Raw genomic sequence first — 21,661 nt, 5'->3', positions numbered from 1 at the left:
GAAGTGTAAGGCATGGGCCCTTTCTCTTGGACACTGGCTGATTTTTTTTTTTCTTTTTCTTTTTCTCTCTGAACCTGTATTTGTCCAATGTTTCCTCTGGGACCTGTTTTTTTTTTTTCCTTCGAAATTATCAGTGTTTTTTTTTTAATCTTATCTTGTTCTATTCTTTCTTATCAGGTAGTACCTGTTTTTGTGGTTGTTTGGTTCACACCTGCTTACTGTTGTGGGCTCAGTGTCCCCTTGGAAGGAGTAATTTCCCTTGGTGGGGATCTCTTCTGTCCTGCTCTGAGAATCACTTTAGTACTCTGTAGCCATCTCTTGGTCGACTCTGTGGACATCTCAACAGTTTAATTTCTGTGTCTCTCAATACATGATTGGTGTCATTATTGATGTAGTGGCTGCATTTATTTTATTTTGCATTTGTTTTAATATTTTATTTTTTTCCTGTAATTTCACCTGGTAATCCTGCCAGTAACACAATTTCCATCCTGCAATGACTATGCTCACTCACTGTACTGTATTCATAGATGAATAGTGTTGTCACTCTAGGGTGCACTCCTGATTTGGACTGCAAACCCCTCCTCCTCTCTTGATCTCAATAACCTGTGTGGGGGGGGGGGGGGCCTGTAGTTTACAAAGCAAAGTAGCGATGTTGCTTGAGATATTCAGTGCACGGAAAATTGCAAGGGCACTGGATTTCTGGAAGATCCAACAGGAAACGTTCTGTATTTGCAAAAATACACTTGGCCTGAAAAAAAAAAAAAAAATGACATGGCCACACTAAGGAGCAGACTTCAATATATTAAATGTTTGTTTTTGGGTTATAAAGGAACACGTGCAAAGATTTGTTCATGTAGGGCCAGCATTACTCAAAGCTAGCCACAAACATGGTATGACTTTTGGCCAATCTGTAGAGAAATATTAACACCCTGTGTGTGGAATCATGCAAGATCCATTCCAAGTGAATATATTGGATGATTTCCATTTGCAGCATGGAAAATATCTCATGAAAATGCTTTTTCCTACATTTTGCAAAACATATGGAAGTGGAGCTTTACCCATAACCACTTGATAAAAAATAATGTTCTTCAGCAAGGAACATACGTTCCACATTAATAATTATGCTCCCACAATGAGTGTGTGCTGTATATCGCCTCTAGCATTGCTTCTGTTTCTTCTTGCCGAAGGCTGCCATTTTGCTAAAGCCCAGAGCCCCAAACAGCAGTAAATCGTAAAGCAAAACTAAACCATCGATTTAAAGCGGAGTTCCAGCCTTTTCTGTGTTTATTAAAAGTCAGCAGCTACAAAAAGTGTAGCTGCTGACTTTTAATAAACACACACTCACCTGTCCCACAGTCCAGCGATGCGGCTGCCGGAAGCCTCGATCCTCTCCCTCTGGTCTCGGCGGCGCTGGCATCACTGGTGTGTGTACCCGGCTGTGACGACTTGCAGCTTCACAGCCGGGTACGCACTGCGCATGCGCGTCTTGATTGGCCGGCAATCTTCTGGGACCCAGAAGATTGCAGGGAGGGAGGGGGAGAGGAGAACTTCCCGCTGATTGCGCCGCGACACTCCAAGCGGAAGTTGGAGCGGGTACCTGTCAAAACTAGGTACCCACCCCCCCCCCCAAAAAATGACATGCCAAATGTGGCATGTCAGGGGGTTAGGACTACCTAAGGCGGAAGTTCCACTTTTGGGTGGAACTCCACTTTCACTGTTTCAAAGACAGTTCTATTTCTGGAATCCCGGGATTACTAACACATTTGCTTGTGTCCTCAACTAAACTGTCAAACCATCAAATGGCTGGTGTCATAACTGATCACATGTGCAGCACCATGGCAGTTGCAAATCAAGCAGAAGGCGCTTCCTTGGCTCTAAAGAATGGAAGGTTTTAATTCCACTTTAAGGCTGTCAGCAGATCAGCCTCTACAAACTCTGCACTGCCTACAAATGGAGATCAACTGAGCATGTGCAGAGCAGGGGGGCAGGAAAATATTTTAACTGGTGCAGGAGGAGACTGGATTTTAACCACTTCATTACTGGGCCATTACTGAAACTTCTCTCATATATGTAAAAATCAGTGGGGGTTTTTTCTTTTTTATAGAAAATTAATTTGAACCCCCAAACAAATATATTATATATATATTAAATAATGGCCCTAGAGAGTAATATGGCAGTAATTGCAATTTTTTAATGTCACACAGTATTTGCACAGAGATTTGTTTACAAGTTGCCAGTTTTTACTTAGAGGGGGCCTAAAGCTAGAATTATTGCTTTCACTATAACGTTTGTGGCAATACCTCACATGTGGGGTGTGAACACTGTTTACATATGTGGGCGTGACCTATGTGCACATTTGCCACTGCGCACGAGCACTGAGGATGGGGGATGCTTTTACATTTTTTAAATTTTTATTTATTTTATTACTTTTTCATTTTTAGACTGTCCCTTTTTAAAAAAAAATGTAAACACTTTTATTGCTATTGCAAGAAATGTAAAGATCCCTTGCAATAACAATACAACATGACAGGTACTCTTTATGAAGAGATCTCGGCTCTAAAAGACCCCACATCCTCTACAATGGAAAACATTTGATTGAAAAAAAAAAAAAAACATTGATCCAAAGCTTTGAAAAAAGACCATAGAGTTTATCTGAGGTGATCTTTCAGACAATGACGGATAAGAGCTAAAGGTCCCGGGAGCCGCACATCAGAACACGACCTCAGCCTGGACCTCTCGCCAGGCCACGCCCCTAACACTTTTCACTCTGACTATGAGTAAGCTCCAGTGGGCGGAGTGAAATGTGTTGGGGGCATGGCCTGGCGGTTGTCCAGGCTGAGATTGCTATTTGTCTACACACAGCAGGTCTTGTTCTGACGTGCGGCTCGCGGGATCTTCAGTTCTTATCTGTCATTGTCTGGAGCGTGGACAGGCTCCTTCCTGGCCAGGACACACACACACAGCAGCAAGCACAGAACTACACTTTCTAGTAGCCTGAGCGGCTCTCCTACATACCATGAGGCCATCTTTCCTCAGCTAACTTCTGTGATCAGTCGCCCCAACCGCCGGATCAGTTCCCATGTTTTCCAATCATCCAGGTAAGCCCAAGAACCACCGGAAAGTGGCAGGAGGGATGACTCCTGCCTCTTCTAAAACTGATCCAGCGGCTAATCAGCTGCTCGGGTCTTTTTTAGTGGTTAGAGAATCGCCAGCTGAGAAAAACAATACTGGGTTTATGGCATATTGCTGCAGCCATAACCCCTATATTCTGCTTCAAACCGAGGATGTCTTTCCCGGTAGTGAAGTGGTTAAACACTATTGGCACTTATTTTTAATGTTTTACATAGCTATACCCGCAAAAGGAGCCAGCCTGAAGTGATCTGTCAGTACTGCATTTTCTGATTTGAAGTTCCACTTTAAACAATTATAGCTGCATTTAAATGTCCCTTCTTTGTTAGTCTTCTGTCTGTATATACGGCTCTACGCTTGTTATCTGAAACCTATTATATTTATGCTTTCTGTTGCAGATTCGTGTAGCTCCAAACTATTAAAGTGTGAATACTGTGGCAAGCTTGCTCCATCAGATCAGTTCCGGGGCTCAAAGCGGTTCTGTTCAATGACCTGTGCCAAGAGGTAAATTTTAATATTAAATATCTTTGGCTGCTTAGTACACGTAATGCTGCATGTAAGGTTTGGTACAGGTAGACTTCTTATTTTATCACTCCAAATGTTTTGGTTGGGTCCTAAAGGCATAGTTCACCTTTACAAAAAAACTGCCTATGCAGATAATGCAGCTATTTCTCTGATTTAAACCCCTGATGCAGCCTTTGGGAACTCACTCCAGTGATGGTGAAGATGAATAGTAATAACTGGTCATGTCTTAGCAGTGTCCTAGCAACAAGGCAGGATGGAGAGATGCAATCTCTGAGTTTTTCAGTCAAGCATTGTGAGGTACATAAATGGCCTATACCTTATATCCTTGCATGGTTAATACACAGCTCCTGACAGGAGACATCAGTTTTTATTATTGCACAAAAAAACCTGTAGTTTGTACCTTTTTTACCTACTGCCAGTTTTTTTGGTAAAGATAAACTAACCCTTTCATCTCTTGAACACTCTGCAAGTTAATGGAGTTTTACTTTTGTGCTAAGTGAACATGAATGTTCCAATCAACTGCTTTTGTTTATATGGCCTGAACCTGCTAAAGTGATTGTACAGCACCAATAGGTGGGGCAGTCACTGTACATCCAAACAGGGAATGGAATGTCAGAGAAAATGTTGTGCTTGTATTTGTTTTCATGTGTTTCAAAGTGAAGGTTTCACCATATTAACCAATTGCCCCCTGGAAGGTTTTACCCCCTTCATGACCAGGGCATTTTTTGTTATTCAGCACTGTGCTACTTTAAAGTGTTACTAAACCCAGGACCCTGCATTCACTATATCTGGTCTCCCACAGTACGCAGAACACGGAACTGCAATTATTTTAGTAAATCTAAACTGCTAAATATCTTTCTCTTTCGTTCATTGACGGACACAGCTCTTGATATTCTTAACCATTGGGTTATACTGCCCCCTACAGGAGTAGGACACTAGACAGAAAAAAGTCTGGCTACGCCTTTGGGCAGTCCCAGGGCATATACTCTCTCTCTATGCTATAGGTAGTTTTTTTTCTGCCTAGTCAGGAGTAAGGAACTAGTTCCTTGCTAGGATCTCTGGTCCTGACAATTTTTTATTTTTAGATAGAAAATGTTCTCCTGTTTTTTTCTTGTGAGATCTACAATCAACTGCCGGACAATCTACATCCAGTGGTCACCCCAGTCTGGCCAGCGAGCGCACGCAGAGCTCAGCTCCACGTTAGGTCAGATGTGTGGGGGTTGTACCTGCTGGGGGCTCCTGCCAGGGCCCCCTGTCCCTGCCTGGGCCTGCCCTTGAGGCCACGGTTTTGTTGTAGCCTGGGTGCTCAATGCACGGCGGCAATGTTTGTGTAGTTCGGCGGCCATTTTGCGGTGGTTTGCCATTGAAAATGGCGGAGGCCATGACTGTGGAGCCCTGTGGGCGGCAATTTTGGCGGTGGGAATCCCTCCTCATCCGCTGGTGCTGACTCCTGGATCTTTTTACTTCCTTATCGCCGCACGTGGAGTGCAGATTGTCCTGGTGGCTGCTGGTGCCTGTTTCTGCTGGGTGGTGAGTCTGGTGGGGTCCTCTCCCTCTCTGCTGATGATCGCTTGGTGCTTTGTGCCTGGCGACCGGGTGGTGCTGCCAACGCAGTGAGGGTTGTCCCTTTGCAGTGTTTTACACTTTTTGTGTGGTCCCCCTGGTGACTCATGGAGTCTTTGGAGCACATCTCCCCACCTGATCCCCTCTCTGAGGATGCAGGGCCCTCCTGTCTCATTAGATCCTGAATCTGATTCGGCCACCGAGGACGTGGGTCTCCCTGCTGGGTCTGCAACCACACGCCCGGAATCCTCATATAGTGAGGACGATTCTTCTACATCTGCAACCGTGCACGAAAAGACGCTGGTGGAAGCACTGATTGTATCTGTGCGTGAGACCCTAAAAATGGAGGATGCAGCTGCTACGGAGGCATAGGTTCCCTTTGGCACTCACAAGCTAACCAGTGAAGTTTCCTTTCCCTGCCTATTTTGACAGAATTGTGGCTAACGAGTGGGGACGACCAAAGCTTCCCCTTGGGGTCCCTAAGGGTTTTGCTAGGCGATACCCCTATGAGGAGTCCCTTCTTAAGAAGTGGACTGTTCCACCAGTGGTGGACCCTCCGGTTTCCAGATTGAACAAGGCAACCACGATTCCGGTTGAAGTGTCCTCAGCGTTTCAGGATCCAGCTGATTGGAAGTTGGAGGCTGTGGCCCGCAATATGTACACTCTGGCTGGTTCGGCACTGAGGCTGGTATTTACCATGGGCCTGGTGTCGCAAACTCTGACTGAGTGGGCTAAGCTTTTATGCCATGACCTGGAGGGAGAACAGCTACCCCCTGCCTTTGCTGAGCTTGCAGACCAGCTGTTCCAGGGGCTGCCGTTTATCTGTGATGTGGCTTCCCTTGTGGCTCAGCTCTTTGTTTTAGCAGTGGTCCTTCAGCGTGTTTTTTGGCTCAAATACTGGTCTGCGGACCAGACTTCAAAAAAGGACTCGACTGATCTTCCCTTTCAAGGATATTGCATGTTTGGAGCTACCCTGGATGACATCAATAAAGTTCTCACAGGAGGAAAGAGTACCTTTCTTCTACAGGCTGCTAAGGGCAAGGACCCTCTTTGTAGACTTGGGCCCTCCTTCTTGGCTCATAAGATGTTTTTTTGTCCCACAGGGTCAACATGAGCCCGAAGCCTTTCAGGACCTCCTCTGGAGGATCCAAACGAACTTTGTCTGGCAAGCCGAGAGCGGGCTTCACCAGACCCGCGGACAAGGCTCCTTCAGCATGAAGGTGTGCCCTCACCCGTATCGGGGTTGGTGAGACGTCCTCCCTGGTTTCCGGACCCGTGGACTTCCCTGGTACAAGACAAGTGGGTCCACAAAGTCATTCGGTCCGGCTAGAAGATCAAGTTTCACTCTTGTTGCCTGGCAAGGGTCTTTCCTTCTAACTTGTGCCTGTCCCCGGGCGGCTTACAGGGTCTGTATGGGGCGGTACAGGACCTGTTACTTCAAGGGGTGATTGTCCCGATTCTGACTTCGGAACGTTTTCAGGATTTTTACTAAAACCGGTTTACAGTTCCCAGGAAAGAAGGCAAGTGTCCAATCCTGGACCTCAAGGCGCTAAACTGCTTTGTGCGAGTGCAGAAATTCAGAATGGAGTCCATTCGCACGGTGGTGGCATCCCTGCATCATGGGGATTTTCCTGCCTCTATCAACTTAAAGGATGCTTACCTTCACATTCCAATATGTGCCAGTCACCAGTGCTTCCTCCCCTTTGCCATGGGAGAGAAGCATTATCAGTTTTTGGCGTTACCCTTTGGTCTCGCCTCTGCTCCTTGGGTCTTCACAAAAGTGTCAGCCCCGGTGCTAGCCTTGTTACTCCAACAGGGGATCGCCGTACTGGGCTACGTGGACGACCTCCTGCGAGCGGAGTCTCCTACTGCTCCGGTGAAAAACCTGGAAATCGCCATATGAACTCTGAGGGAGTTCAGCTGGATTCTGAATTTTCAGAAGTCTGCTCTGGTTCCGTCCACAATGCTGGACTATATGGGTCTGACTCTGGACTCGGCCTCAGCCAGAGTGCTTCTTCCTTTTGGACAGGCTGCAACTCGTCTCCTTCTGTCCAGCAGATAGTAATCCTTCCGGACTTGCATGCAGGTACTGTGCCTGATGGTGTCCTACCTTCGAGGCGGTTCAGTTTGCACAGTTCCACACGAGGTCCCTGCAGAGGGAGATTCAGGCCAAATGGGACAAGACTTATGCAGTCTCTGGACAATCAGATCCGGCTGAGCCGGGGATCGAAGGAGTCCCTGATATGGTGGCTTTGTTCCCTGGCACTTCGGTTGGGCAAATCCTTCCTCCCCTTGTATTGGACAGTGGTCACCACAGATACCAGCCTGTCTGGCTGGGGAGGCGCCCTCAACAAAAGTTTTACCCAGGGGCTCTAGATACTGGAAGAGTCCAGACTACTGATCAATGTCTTGGAACTCCGAGCAATCAGACTGTGCCTGGAGCATTGGATGGATCATCTTCAGGGATGTCCAGTGTGCATTCATTCGGACAATGCCATGGCCGTGGTTTATGTCAATCACCAGGGGGGCTCAAGAAGTGTCCTTGCAGCTCTGGAGGTAGCCAGCATTCTAAGGTGGGCAGAATGGTTTTCCAGCCCTCTCTGCCGTACACATTCCCGGGATGGAAAACTGGCAGGCGGATTATCTCAGACGACAGGCGTTGGATCAAGGAGAGTGGTCTCTTCATCCGGAGGTGTTTCATCATTTGTGTCTCCGGTGGGGCATACCCAAGGTGGATCTGTTGGTGTCTCGGCTCAACAGAAAGGTGGAGAGGTTTGTGGCTCAGTCACGGTATCCTCTGGCAGACGCCACAGCCTCGCTGGTGGCCCCGTGGGGTCAGTATCGCCTGATTTACGCCTTCCCTCCTCTAAAGCTTCTGCCAAGATTTCTATGCAGGACTGAGACAGAAGGGATTCCAGTCATCTTAGTGGCTCTGGACTGACCTCGCCGGGCTTTGTACGCTGATGTGGTGCGGGACGGCTTGACTGTTGAACGACAGGTGCTGATGGATAGAGGTTTGCCTGCGTCGGTGATTCCAACGCTGTTAAAAGCTAGGAAATCTACTAGGAAGATCTACCATCGTACGTGGAAGTTGTACATTTCGTGGTGTGAATCTCTTGGGGTTCACCCTCGCTCCTTTTCGGTGGCTCAGATCTTGACTGTGGCAAATACAGCCACTGTATATTGTCCTTCGTGTAGGCATTAGGTTTATTGCATGTGTATACCTTTAAGAACCAAGTGTTTGTAATGTAATGCTACAGCCCTTCTTCCCCCATCCCCCCTCCCCCCCTCCTGTTTCTGTGTCTAATTGTGTGGATTCATGACACAGACATTGGTCTGGACTGGAGACCTCTCTCCACAGGGGGTGTGTATTGAAAGACTGTCTGTTTCAAGGTACAAATATTCAGTCCCCCATGTGGTATGCTGCTGTACAGCCCCTGGAATGTTGTGGGGAAGCCCCTTGCATGGGGAATCCCATTAATACTGAAAGCCTGTGAATAAAAATGTTGTTGACTCCCAGCATATGTGTCGTCTAGTCTTTGGGAGGGAAGAATGGTATAACGCTACCTGGATTGTTGCATGCTGTACCTGCCTATTTGGAATATTACCTGTTTTCCTGTCTACCAGCGGAGACCCTGTAGATTGAACTACTTCTCCGCTACAACTGGTGGCAAGCGACGGGATTGCAAACCGCACAGCAGATCCACGATCGGCAGTAACTACCAAACAAAGAGGAGAAGCAGCAGCACAACGGAACGAGCCATTCGGATAAAACCAGCATTCGGGAAATATGTCAAAGTATAAGAACGCTTGATGAATGGAGGTGAACTATGCAGCATTGAAAAGAACTACATTGAAGGAATTATTGCGAGCTAGAGGGGGAAACGCCAGCCACAAAACATGCTGTACCTGCCTATTTGGAATATTACCTGTTTTTCTGTCTACCAGCGGAGACCCTGTAGATTGAACTACTTCTCCGCTACATTGACCTTCCTTCAACTGGGGGTTGAGCAGAAACTTGCCTTGAGTACCAAGGGTCAGGTGTTGGCCTTAGTGGTCTTCTTTCAATGGCCCTTGGCCACACACTCCCTGGTGCATACTTTTCTTCAGGGAGTTAGGCACTTTGCCCCTCCAGTGCGGTCTCCGGTGCTACCTTGGGACCTCAATTTGGTGCTCTCAGTCCTTCCGAAGCCTTCTTTTGAAAATCTTCGAGAGATTCCCCCTGCTTACGCTGTCCCAGAAGGTGGCCTTCTTAGTGGTTATTACTTCTGTGCGCAGGGTGTCGGAATTTGGCTTGCTTGATGTGAACACAGATGCCTCATTGAACAAGGAAAAGATAAACAGTGTCCCATGGTACTTATAGTGTGGGTAATAGAACAGATGCCAAGATCACTTCCGGAGGCTGAACGATAAAAGAGATTATGTGCAAGAGAAACGTATTGTATTTACTACCTCGATACTCTTTCGCCAGGTGGGTAGTGTATTGAAATTGCTACTATTCTCTAGTCCCCAACCTACATATTTCTTTTCTTATAAAAAAAATGACACTGAAAGTGTCGGTCTCCTCTTAAGAAAGGGGGGGATTTTTAAGGCAATAATAACTGAAAAATATAGCAATACATATATAGTAAAATATAAATCGTTCATTTAAGCTAAAAAATGACAAACCATGCCATTGATGTACAGATAAAGAGACACCATGACCGCGCGTGGAAAACCACCATAGGTCATGGATCACACAAAAACACAGTACATACAAACATTGAAATGTAGCACATAGAGAAAAAAAAGTATATATATATAGAGGGAAACAAGGGATAGGAGTATACCCCTCCCGCACCGGGGATCGGAATCCCAGGCGAGTGAGAATGTTCAATCCGACGCGTTTCGAATGTTTGTGTTGAACTTTATAGTTCCAATCTTCCTCAGGGATATGTGAACTGGTGGTCCCTTTGTTTTCCTACCTAAAGAGGAAAAAACATAGCCATTTCTATGTGTTTGTTTGTTGGTTGTTAAAGAAATGATTCAGGTACATGAATGCGCCACCAGAAATTGCCCCCCCCCACTCCCATCCATGGACATGAACACTGAAAACATAGGCAGCATATGCATGAAAAATACCCACCAATTCCTCTTTGTAACAACAAATGACTATAGTTGCCATGAAGACACAAGCCTCAACCGATGGTGATATAGTTGTTGACCCAGGGAGGAGCAGGAACGGCTGATACGCTGTCCCAAATATTGTGTTGACGAAAAAAGTCTGCCCATCCGGTAGGCCCACGGGGTATATACCAATAAGAGTACCCCTTAAAATGTGGTGCCTAAAAACAAGGATAAACATACATGTAAAATAATATATGGAAGCTAAGTTAGCCAAACTAAAAAATAAAAAATATATATTATATTTTGTAAGAGCAAAGGAACCAGATTTTTAGTCGAAGACCATCAAAAAAATCCACCACCATGCCTGACTTGTCTGAAATTGGGCACAGAGTTCAAAAAATTCCAAAAAGTAAATGGAAAATATATGTATCTCTATATAAAAGATCTCACTTACACTCAAATAGGTGTTTGAGTCCCCAACATAGTGGAGCAGAAAGCTCAAACTGGTCCCAGATGAGGTCCGTAGTGGCTCCAAAATAGGGGTGCATGTATGTAAAACCCCTAGCTCCCTCCCGTAATGTGGAAGAGCATGGGGATGAGGCATCAGCGGTGGGACTTGGCGTCCTCTGTTTTAAGGAGTCCGGCGTGGTGCAAGACCACGCCCTCCTCGCACTCCCGCGGGTTCGCGCTACCCGGAAGTAGCTGCGTTCCCGCACATGGACCGGAAGTGATGTACCCGGCGCACCGGAAGTGACGTCAACATCCGGTCTTCCGGGAGGGACACAGAGGACCAACAGCCACCGACACAGAACAGGAAAACAACATGCGGCGCAGGCAGAAGCCAATCGGACCACGCCGGGCAATGCACCATGGCCCCCCACTGGCACACTCGCCGACATGTGCCGGACCGGAGGGGCAAAACAGGGGAGGCCAGCACCTCTGCTCGGTCAAAAACAAAGGCACCAAGCAGAAACAAAAAATTAATTCCATATAGAAAAATGCAAAAAATGTGGATGACTATCATGGCAACCATCCAAAAGGCGCCAATAGTTGCCCACCCAAAATGCCATTCCCTGCTGGAAACGGGGGATGCAGCAACACCATGGTGCCAAAGGGTCACAGGAGGTAGGGGGCAAAGAAAGAAACCCCCCCCAAAAAAAATATACCAAACATGCTTGCCATAGTCAAAAAGTATCCATAGTCCATGGGTTGAGAATGCTGGTGGCTCCGCGTCACACACGCATGCCCTAATATAACAACCAAAGTGATTGCAGAGAATACAGAATATAATAAACAAATACACAGAAAATGAGAAAAAATAATAAATAATAACAATGATTATGCAACCAATTGTTGCAGGGAATCATTGTTGTTAACACCACAAAATATACTGCTCCGTTGTTCAAAATACAAATCTGATGGAGAAAAAGAAAAGGAAAAAGGAGAAAAAAAAAAAAAAAAAAAGAATGAATAACATAGGAGGGACTAGTCGGTCTTAACAGAGCTAAACCCTTCCAGGAAGGGTCTAAAACTCTCTGACTCATTTAGGCCAGGTCGTTTGGTAGCCTCAAGAATCTGGATCCAACGTGCCTCCCTCTGAAGCAATTGCTTATTCCAGTCCCCGCCCCTTGGTGGAATGTGAATGCGGTCCAAGACAGTGAAGTTGACTCTGGGCATGCGATATTGGTGGTCCCAGGCCACATGTATGCCCTCCGAGATGCTACCATTGCCGGAGATAATCGGCCTCCCTGGTGGGTCGTCCAAATTTTTATGCGCCTTTGGGAGCGCATACATGGTCGGTGTTCTGGGATGGCGGTAGCATCTCGGAGGTCATCAGTAGAGTTATTGATGCCTATCTTCGCCCCTATGTGTTAAGTTTGACCTCCTACACCAGGGACACCCTACATCTCTTGCAAATTTTAGAGAACTTACAAGTTCCTAAGTCAGCTCTACTTGTGTCTATTGACGTGGAGTGCTTGTATAATAGCATCCCGCATGCTCTAGGGATACAGGCCATCCGCAAGATTTTGGGTCAGAAGGGCATGGACAACTGGGCCTTCGACCAGTTTGTCCTTTCCATGCTGGACTTTATCCTCCATAATACCATTTTTGTTTTCCAGGGCTCCCACTACCTCCAGGTACAGGGTGTGGCTATGGGGACCTGTTGTGCCCCAACATATGCCAACCTGTACCTGGGGGAGTGGGAGCGAGTGGTCTTCTCAGACGGGGCCTTGTCTATGTATACCTGCCATGTATTATCATGGCAGAGATACATAGACGACGTTTTCCTTGTCTGGGATGACTCCCTGGACCTTTTGGAGAATTTCTTGGAATGTCTGAATCAAAACGTCTTCAATCTGTTTTTCACCATGGTGGCTGATAAGAAGCAGATTGATTTCTTGGACGTGACCATATACAAAGGGGAAGATGGTCAATTATTCAGCAAACTTTTCCGGAAAAAGACAGCTGGCAATAGCGTTCTGCATGCTGCCAGCTTCCACCCGGAGTCGCTCAAGAGGTCGATTCCTTACAGCCAGTTCCTCAGGGCCAGACGGAACTGTTCGACCCTTGACGACTTCCGGGTGGAGGCTGGCGGCCTGACTGAGCGTTTTTTGGCCAGAGGCTATAGCAAGTCATGCTTAAGAAAATCTTTCAACAAAGTAAAAAAATTTGGAACGTAAGGATCTAATTTTCAAGTCAGGGAAACAGCGATCGCACGCTTTTCCACAGAGCATGAAACCATAGCCAGAGTCCTTACCAAACATTGGGACATCCTAACGGATGACTCAGTACTATCCAAATTTGTTTCCCAGAAACCGTCTGTGACATACAGAAGAGCTGGATCCATCAGCCAGAAATTGGTCCAGAGTGAGTACAAAGGGGACCACAGACGTGACCCCTGTCGTACGTGGGGCACCTTTCCCTGTGGTTCCTGCTCCCTCTGCCCGTATGTGCAAAGGAGACTCTCCTTCACCCTCCCCAATGGCGACAGCCACAGACTGCGCCATTTTGCGAATTGCAAGACCAGGGGGGTGGTCTACTTGGTGGAGTGTGAATGCGGTTCATTTTATGTCGGGAAGACCAAGCAAGAGCTACAGGCTCGTGCCAATAAACATCTGGCAAGCATGCGTATTGGCAACCTTTATCTGCCCCTAGGCAGGCATGTGGCCTGGGACCACCAATATCGCATGCCCAGAGTCAACTTCACCGTCTTGGACCGCATTCACATTCCACCAAGGGGCAGGGACTGGAATAAGCAATTGCTTCAGAGGGAGGCACGTTGGATCCAGATTCTCGAGGCTACCAAACGACCTGGCCTAAATGAGTCAGAGTTTTAGACCCTTCCTGGAAGGGTTTAGCTCTGTTAAGACCGACTAGTCCCTCCCATGCCCCCTTATTCATTCATTTTTTTTCTCCTTCTTTTTCCTTTTCTTTTTCTCCATCAGATTTGTATTTTGAACAACAGAGCGGTATATTTTGTGGTGTTAACAACAATGATTCCCTGCAACAATGGGTTGCATAATCATTGTTATTATTTATTATTTTTTCTCATTTTCTGTGTATTTGTTTATAATATTCTGTATTCTCTGCAATCACTTTGGTTGTTATATTAGGGCATGCGTGTGTGACGCGGAGCCACCCGCATTCTCAACCCATGGACTATGGATACTTTTTGACTATGGCAAGCATGTTTGGTATATTTTTTTGGGGGGGGTTTCTTTCCTTGCCCCCTACCTCCTGTGACCCTTTGGCACCATGGTGTTGCTGCATCCCCCGTTTCCAGCAGGGAATGGCATTTTGGGTGGGCAACTATTGGCGCCTTTTGGATGGTTGCCATGATAGTCATCCACATTTTTTGCATTTTTCTATATGGAATTAATTTTTTGTTTCTGCTTGGTGCCTTTGTTTTTGACCGAGCAGAGGTGTTGGCCTCCCCTGTTTTGCCCCTCCGGTCCGGCACATGTAGGCCCCTACACTCGGCGAGTGTGCCAGTGGGGGGCCATGGTGCATTGCCCGGCGTGGTCCGATTGGCTTCTGCCTGCGCCGCACGTTGTTTTCCTGTTCTGTGTCGGTGGCTGTTGGTCCTCTGTGTCCCTCCCGGAAGACCGGATGTTGACGTCACTTCCGGTGCGCCTTTTACGTCACTTCCGGTCCATGTGCGGGAACGCAGCTACTTCCGGGTAGGCGGGAGTGCGAGGAGGGCGTGGTCTTGCACCACGCCCGAGTCCTTAAAACAGAGGACGCCAAGTCCCACTGCTGATGCCTCATCCCCATGCTCCTCCACATTACGGGAGGGAGCTAGGGGTTTTACATACATGCACCCCTATTTTGGAGCCACTACGGACCTCATCTGGGACCAGTTTGAGCTTTCTGCTCCACCATGTTGGGGACTCAAACACCTATTTGAGTGTAAGTGAGATCTTTTATATAGAGATACATATATTTTCCATTTACTTTTTGGAATTTTTTGAACTCTGTGCCCAATTTCAGACAAGTCAGGCATGGTGGTGGATTTTTTTGATGGTCTTCGACTAAAAATCTGGTTCCTTTGCTCTTACAAAATATACATTTTTTATTTTTTAGTTTGGCTAACTTAGCTTCCATATATTATTTTACATGCATGTTTATCCTTGTTTTTAGGCACCACATTTTAAGGGGTACTCTTATTGGTATATACCCCGTGGGCCTACCGGATGGGCAGACTTTTTTCGTCAACACAATATTTGGGACAGCGTATCAGCCGTTCCTGCTCCTCCCTGGGTCAACAACTATATCGCCATCGGTTGAGGCTTGTGTCTTCATGGCAACTATAGTCATTTGTTGTTACAAAGAGTAATTGGTGGGTATTTTTCATGCATATGCTGCCTATGTTCTCAGTGTTCATGTCCATGGATGGGAGTGGGGGGGGCAATTTCTGGTGGCGCATTCATGTACCTGAATCATTTCTTTAACAGCCATTTCTATGTGTGTGTTTGTTGGTTATGTTTTTTCCTCTTTAGATAGGAAAACAAAGAAACCACCAGTTCACATATCCCTGAGGAAGATTGGAACTATAAAGTTCAACACACACATTCGAAACGCGTCGGCTTGAACATTCTCCCTCGCCTGGGATTCCGATCCCCGGTGCGGGAGGGGTATACTCATATCCCTTGTTTCCCTCATATATAATATATAATATATAATATTTTTTTTTCTCTATGTGCTACATTTCAATGTTTGTATGTATTGTGTTTTGTGTGATCCATGACCTATGGTGGTTTTCCACGCCCGGTCAAGGTGTCTCTTTATCTGTACATCAGTGGCATGGTTTGTCATTTTTTAGCTTAAATAAACGATTTATATTTTACTATATGTATTGCTATATTTTTTCAGTTATTATTGCCTTAAAAATCCCCCCTTTCTTAAGAGGAGACCGACACTTTCAGTGTCATTTTTTTATTCGATATATGGGATGATGGCAATTACATGTCACTGATCATCTGGGAAAACTTTTTTTGTTCCATATTTCTTTTCTTTACCCCTTCTCTCTTCTTTCACACTCCCCCCCCCCCCCCCCGTTCTCATTCGCTGTTCCCACCCCTCATGTTTAACACTGCCTTGGGAAGTCCCAAAGTATAAGAATATCGGGAGCTTTGTCTGTCAATGAACGAAAGGGAAAATGGGATTTTTGACTTACCATAAAATCCATTTCTCTGATGTTCATTGATGGACACAGCACCCACCCCTCAGAAGAATCCAACTCCACAGACACTGCTTGTAACAAAACCAAGTACCTATAGCAGAGCCAGACTTTTTTTTTTTTTCTGCCTAGTGTCCTACTCCTGTAGAGGGCAGTATAACCCAATGGTTATAAATATCAAGAGCTGTGTCCGTCAATGAACATCAGAGAAATGGATTTCACGGTAAGTCGAAAATCCCTTTTTTTTTCCTCATCAGCAGTATATAGCTGACTTAAACCTCTATCAGTGTTTGGTTAAAGCTTGCAAGAGGAGTTTTCATTCTACTCTGACTGTCCTATGCGGCTGCAGGACCCCTGACCCACTGGACAGTGCTGATTGGCCCTGTGCTGATCACATGCACCCTCCCAAGCAAAAAAAGAAAACTCTTTAGCAATGCACACCAAACTGAGCATGTGCAAAGTGACTACAAAGGCTCTATTTTATCAGGAGATGGTTTGGGGACAGTGGAAGAAGGAGAGGATCAAACAGCCTTTTTACACAATGCAGAGGATTAACCTCCACAGTGCGTATAACCAGCATGTTTTACTGCATATACAGATTGATTTTACTGTTGGGGGTTTAGTAACACTTTAACTTGCAATTGTGCGGTCATGCAACACTGTACTGCATATAAACAGCAGCAATGTATGTGGCTGTGGCATGTCAAGACGTCATTACAGTTCCTTTCCTTCCAGATACAATGTAAGTTGCAGTCACCAGTTGCGTCTTAAAAGGAAGGCATTGAAGGATCTTCAGGAAATGGGAGGAGTGAGAGTGCGCAGACGTGGCCCACGAAGAAACAGTTCTGAGATTGCACGTGCCAAGATTCAGGGGAAGCGAATGCGGGTAACAGAGGTGCCTAGCGCCCGTGTTCTTTCATATGGAGCAAACGCATAACAGGCAAACGTGTTTTAAGCTACAATGTTGCTATAGCTGTTTGGAGGGGGAGTACAGGGTTTTTTTTTTTTTTAATTAGAATTCTAGATCACATGAAGTATATAATGAAATCATTAGAGCCTGCTTACCTGCTTAGAAAATATTATTTATTATTCTATATTTTGCTAAACAATCAAATACAGATTTATTCGAGAGCATTTTCTATGTGACAACAGTGCTTTTCCCATTTTTTTTTTTTTTACATACTGTTGGTTGGCATCTGCGTTACCTTTGTACCATTGATTGACTAGTTTGGAGTTATGGCCAGTGTCCCTGCATGGTTTTATTCTGTCACCGTAGTGGTCAACTTGAATTAACCACTTCCCGCCCAAGGACGTCCATGGATGTCCTGTGAGTTAAAGTGGTGATACCAGCTACAGGCATCATCCTGGTATCAAATTTTCAGTCGGTGTTTCCCCTCTTAAACAGAGTGGCTGTTCAGTCACTCGATCACTTCTGTGGGGATCCTCCCCTCTCCCGTCCGATCACAAAGCCTGGGAGCACTGCGACCGGCAGCGATGGCTGCACTAGACAGAAAGTGAAGAACTGGTCTTTCTCCCCCCCTCTCTGTGACCCCGGAAAATGGAAGGGACAAGGATTTCGTCACTTCAGGTTTTGGCTCTTTGTTTACCTGGCCGTTAGCGCCCATGAAAGCAGCCAGCCTGACGGATCTATGTCTCATTGGCTGTATTGGAGGCCAGTGGAGAGATTTGGGGTCTAATAGACCCCAGATCTCTCCATAAAGAGGACCTGTCATGGCCCATGGTGTCACAAGGGATATCGTTCATCCTTTGTGATAGCAATAAAGTTAATACAAAAAAGAGTGTAGAAAAAAGTTTTAGATAAAATAAATAATACAAAAATGTAAAGTGCCCCCATGCTTGCACACAAATGTGAATGCATACGCAAGACCTGCACACATATGTAAACTGTGATTGCACCGCACTTAGGAGATATTGTCATGAACAGTGAGAACAATAATTCTAATAGCAGGAGACCTCCTGTGTAACTCTAAACTGGTATTATGGAATTACACACAGCGCAAGAATAAGTGTGCCTTGGGAAAGTGCAAATAACAAGATCCAAAAATACAAAATAATATTACTGAATATATAGAAAAAATGCTAAGTGCTCTGGTTTCAATACAGTGCATACATTTTGGACCATCAACCTTAAACAGCACGAGACCTCCTGTGTAACTCTAAACTGGTAACGTGAAGGGTTTTAGACCCCGTTCACACTGGGGCGACCTGTCAGGCTACCTGGTCGCCTGACAGATCGCCGTAGGTCGCCTGGCATAGAGAAGCTGTGGACCCGTTCTAATAGGAGCGACACAAGTCGCTCCGACTTAGAAAAAGGGTCCGGAGCTTCTTTGGGGCGACCTGGAGCAACCTGCATTGACTTCAATGTTATGAAGTCCGTGCCGGACGCTCCGAGGTCGCGGTGCGAGCAGCGCGCCGCGACCTGTGAGGTCGCCCCGGGAAGTCGGATCGCCCCAGTGTGAACGGGGCCTGAAAGCATCACCTGTGGAGTATTTTAGGTACCGTAGTTTGTTGCCATTCCATGCAATTTTAAAGCATGACATGTTGGGTATCTATTTATTTAAATAGAACATCGTCTGTTATATTTTGCCAAAAATAATTTAAATAATAATAAATTAAAGTGTATTTTTTCCAAATTGATTGCATTTAAAAAACTGCAGCGCAAATACCATGTGACATAAAAATTTGCAACACCAAATATTTTATTCTATAGGGCTGCTGTTAAAAAATATATATATAATGTTTGTGGGTTCTAAGTAGTTTTCTTTAAAAAAAAATTTAGATTTTTACATGTATGGTAGGGAATTGGTTAATAGAGGGCCTCAAGTGCGGCCCCTCTCTGCAAGATAGTGCCCAACATGTAGCGTCCCAACACACAGCGTTGGGCACCATTGTACCAGTGGCAGAGCTTGAGCAAAACGGCATCGATAGATGGCCGTTAAGAGTTATGTAATCACTGATTTTTGAGGGACAAGCCAGAACATTTTGACTATCAGCGCCTTTTCCTGATGCAAGTCCTGCAGCCATACCTGAGAGGTAGTGAGCCACCACTAAATTAAAGGACCCTGATCTGTGTAGTTGCTAAGTATTTGCAAGGTTGTTTATTAGGCTAAAGAGCTCTAGTTTACTACAGGGTTTAACCTTTTTCGCTTTGATTGCTTTTACTATTTTTTATTTTTTCTTTTTCTGCACACATGGTAAAATGCATATTTTTTTTAAACCAGAAGATTTGTTAAAACACCCACATTATACATTTTCTAAAAGCAAAGACCCTGGAGAATAAAACAGTGGTAATTTAATTTTTTATGTCGCACGATAATAGAAAATGTACTAAAGTTTATTTTAGGATACATAAATGCAATATATTAATTTAATAAAATATAAAGGTCGCGATTTGGACTGAGTATTTATAAATGCAATATATTAATAAAATATAAAGGTCACGATTGGGCTGAGTATTTACCCAACAGTTGAGTAGATACCCAACATGTCAGAGAGGAGGTCAAGGTGGTAAAACATTGTTTTTTTTCTGGTGACGGTTTAATTGTTTACCGTTTCTCCCCCCCACATAACTTTATTGCTGTCACATTGTGGATTAAGAGCTCCTATGTGACAGCATATAGCTTGTGACACCTTCTATTTAATGAGACATTTTAGTCCCCTATATTCCTGTGCCTGTGGAAGTGAGTGGGTGACTTTACAGTTGCCAAAACCACTTCAAGAGAAAGATGTCTGTGAAGTACACACAAATTGTGTGTGGAAGCCACCACTGCCACAGGCAAAAGTTTTACGCTGGTGGCACAGAAGGGGGTTATGCTCACTTTAGCATGTAACCTGTATTAAATCCAGGATTTATTGGATTCCTGCATTTTTCTGACTATTCCTTTCTTACAGGAGGATTCGAGCCGCGGTTCTGACAATTCCAGCTATGATGAGGCTTTCTCTCCCACCTCCCCAGCCCCTCCCTCCTGTAGGACACCCCATGCAGAGAGAGATGGAAGCACCCCAACCAGTGGACCCTCCAGCTCAGAACTTCTGGGGATAAATCCAGTGTTTCTGTCCAGCAATCCCAGTCGTTGGAGTGTGGAAGAGGTGTATGAGTTCATTTCCTCCTTACAAGGTATAACTGCGTGTCATTATCTGTATTTATAGACAGCCATCACAAATCTTGCAGAATGAAGGTGGGGGAGGGGGGTGCTGACCAACTAAAGCTATATTTTAAAACATTTTTGGTTGACTGTTAGAGATTTTTTATGTAATTGACTATTGCCTCTACTGCTGTGATCCATTTGAAAGTTCTTGTACTGTTTTGAGTAGTATATTTTAATTTATTTTGAATTCTTGATGATATGCTCTCTGAGTTGCCCAATCGGACCACCCATAGCTCACTATGGAGCATCAGATGTCAGTGGACACCCACCGACATCTGATCTGATCCTGTCCACTAAAAACAGACACATGGGGATCTGATGATATGCTCTCTGAGTTGCCCTTCTTAGGCCCCTTTCACACGAACAGACCGATTTGGATCCGCCTGTCTGTTTTTCAGGCATACCCAATTGGACCACCCGTAGCTCTCTATGAAGCATCAGATGTCAGCATTCCGATCTGATCCTGTCCACTAAAAACAGATGCATGAGGATCCATTTCCATCTGACCCCCTATGGAGAACAGCGGGCTGTGTCCGTGTACATGGACCTGTCATCCACCTGCTCAGCGGGGATCAGCTGACATCCCCTGCTGAGCAAGCAGATTCGCTGCCAGTCTGCTCTGTGTGAAAGGGGCCTCAAATGAATAACCTGCAGTAAGTGATCAGAAGCCTGTTTTCGTTAGTCTGTCCTCTTTAGTTTTTGAAAGCCAAATTCTGATTGGAAAAAAGTGTCTTTACGATTTGGAAATGCACCCCTGTCACTATAAAGTGAGATCTAAGAAAACCTTCTGTTTTGCCCTTTTTTTTGTCCCCTAGGATGCCAGGATTTAGCTGAAGACTTTCGGTCTCAAGAGATCGACGGGCAGGCTTTGTTACTGCTGAAAGAGGAACACCTTATGAGTGCCCTGAATATTAAACTGGGACCTGCTTTAAAAATCTGCGCCAAAATCAACCTGTTAAAGGAGACTTAACTGACCGTGTTTTCCCTACAAAGCACAAGGCGGGGTGCAGGAGACAATGGACAACTCCCTGGACTGTTCTCCCCGTGATATTTCTCCGGAAAACTGTGTAGGGAAGCAGTACAGCAAAACTGACAAGAGAGAGGAACAGCAGCCTTCTCCACTACCAGCCACCATCTAATAAACTCCCCTACGCTCCAAGCTCTTCTTTTACCATTTAATCATTATTACTATAAATATATATCTATATCTTCTGTATGTTTGTATCTGGTCATTCAGGAACCATGCCTGCCATTGGGAAAACTACAGGCATGTGAGGACTTTAACTACGGGCCAAGCCTTGTGCAGTTTGATGCTTTGTACGTTCTAGACAATACTTGCCTAAGCAAGTAGGAATAACACAAGTAGATGCAGGGGAGGGGGGGGGGGGGGCAACAGAGAGCAATTTTGTGTACATGTAGCAAATCTGTAGACAATATACAGATGAAAGCATACTTGTAAATATATTGGTCTGTGCAGGTACAGGGGCCT

General features: G+C 45.5%; 1 protein-coding gene across 8 annotated transcripts in view; it reads left to right on the top strand.

Annotated features, from left to right (window-relative positions):
* PHC1 (polyhomeotic homolog 1) overlaps positions 1-21,388 on the top strand; it is an 89,910-nt gene extending 68,522 nt beyond the window's left edge. For 3 of the 8 annotated variants that reach the window (XM_082268234.1, XM_082268232.1, XM_082268233.1), the window contains exons 12-15: positions 3,528-3,633; positions 16,724-16,898; positions 19,916-20,141; positions 20,988-21,388. In XM_082268234.1, coding sequence (XP_082124360.1) covers positions 3,528-3,633; positions 16,724-16,898; positions 19,916-20,141; positions 20,988-21,142 — 662 coding nt within the window. In that variant the 3' untranslated portion in view covers positions 21,143-21,388. The remainder of the gene's footprint in view (positions 1-3,527; positions 3,634-16,723; positions 16,899-19,915; positions 20,142-20,987) is intronic. The other 5 variants (XM_082268238.1, XM_082268237.1, XM_082268236.1 and 2 more) reach the window with 3 other exon arrangements.
* The last annotated feature ends 273 nt before the right edge of the window (positions 21,389-21,661 follow it).

The sequence above is a fragment of the Pelophylax lessonae genome (assembly GCF_965119305.1).
Source record: "Pelophylax lessonae genome assembly, chromosome: 9".
NCBI lineage: Eukaryota > Metazoa > Chordata > Amphibia > Anura > Ranidae > Pelophylax > Pelophylax lessonae.
Note: the sequence above shows the minus strand (reverse complement) of the source record. Positions and strands in the feature narration are given on the sequence as shown.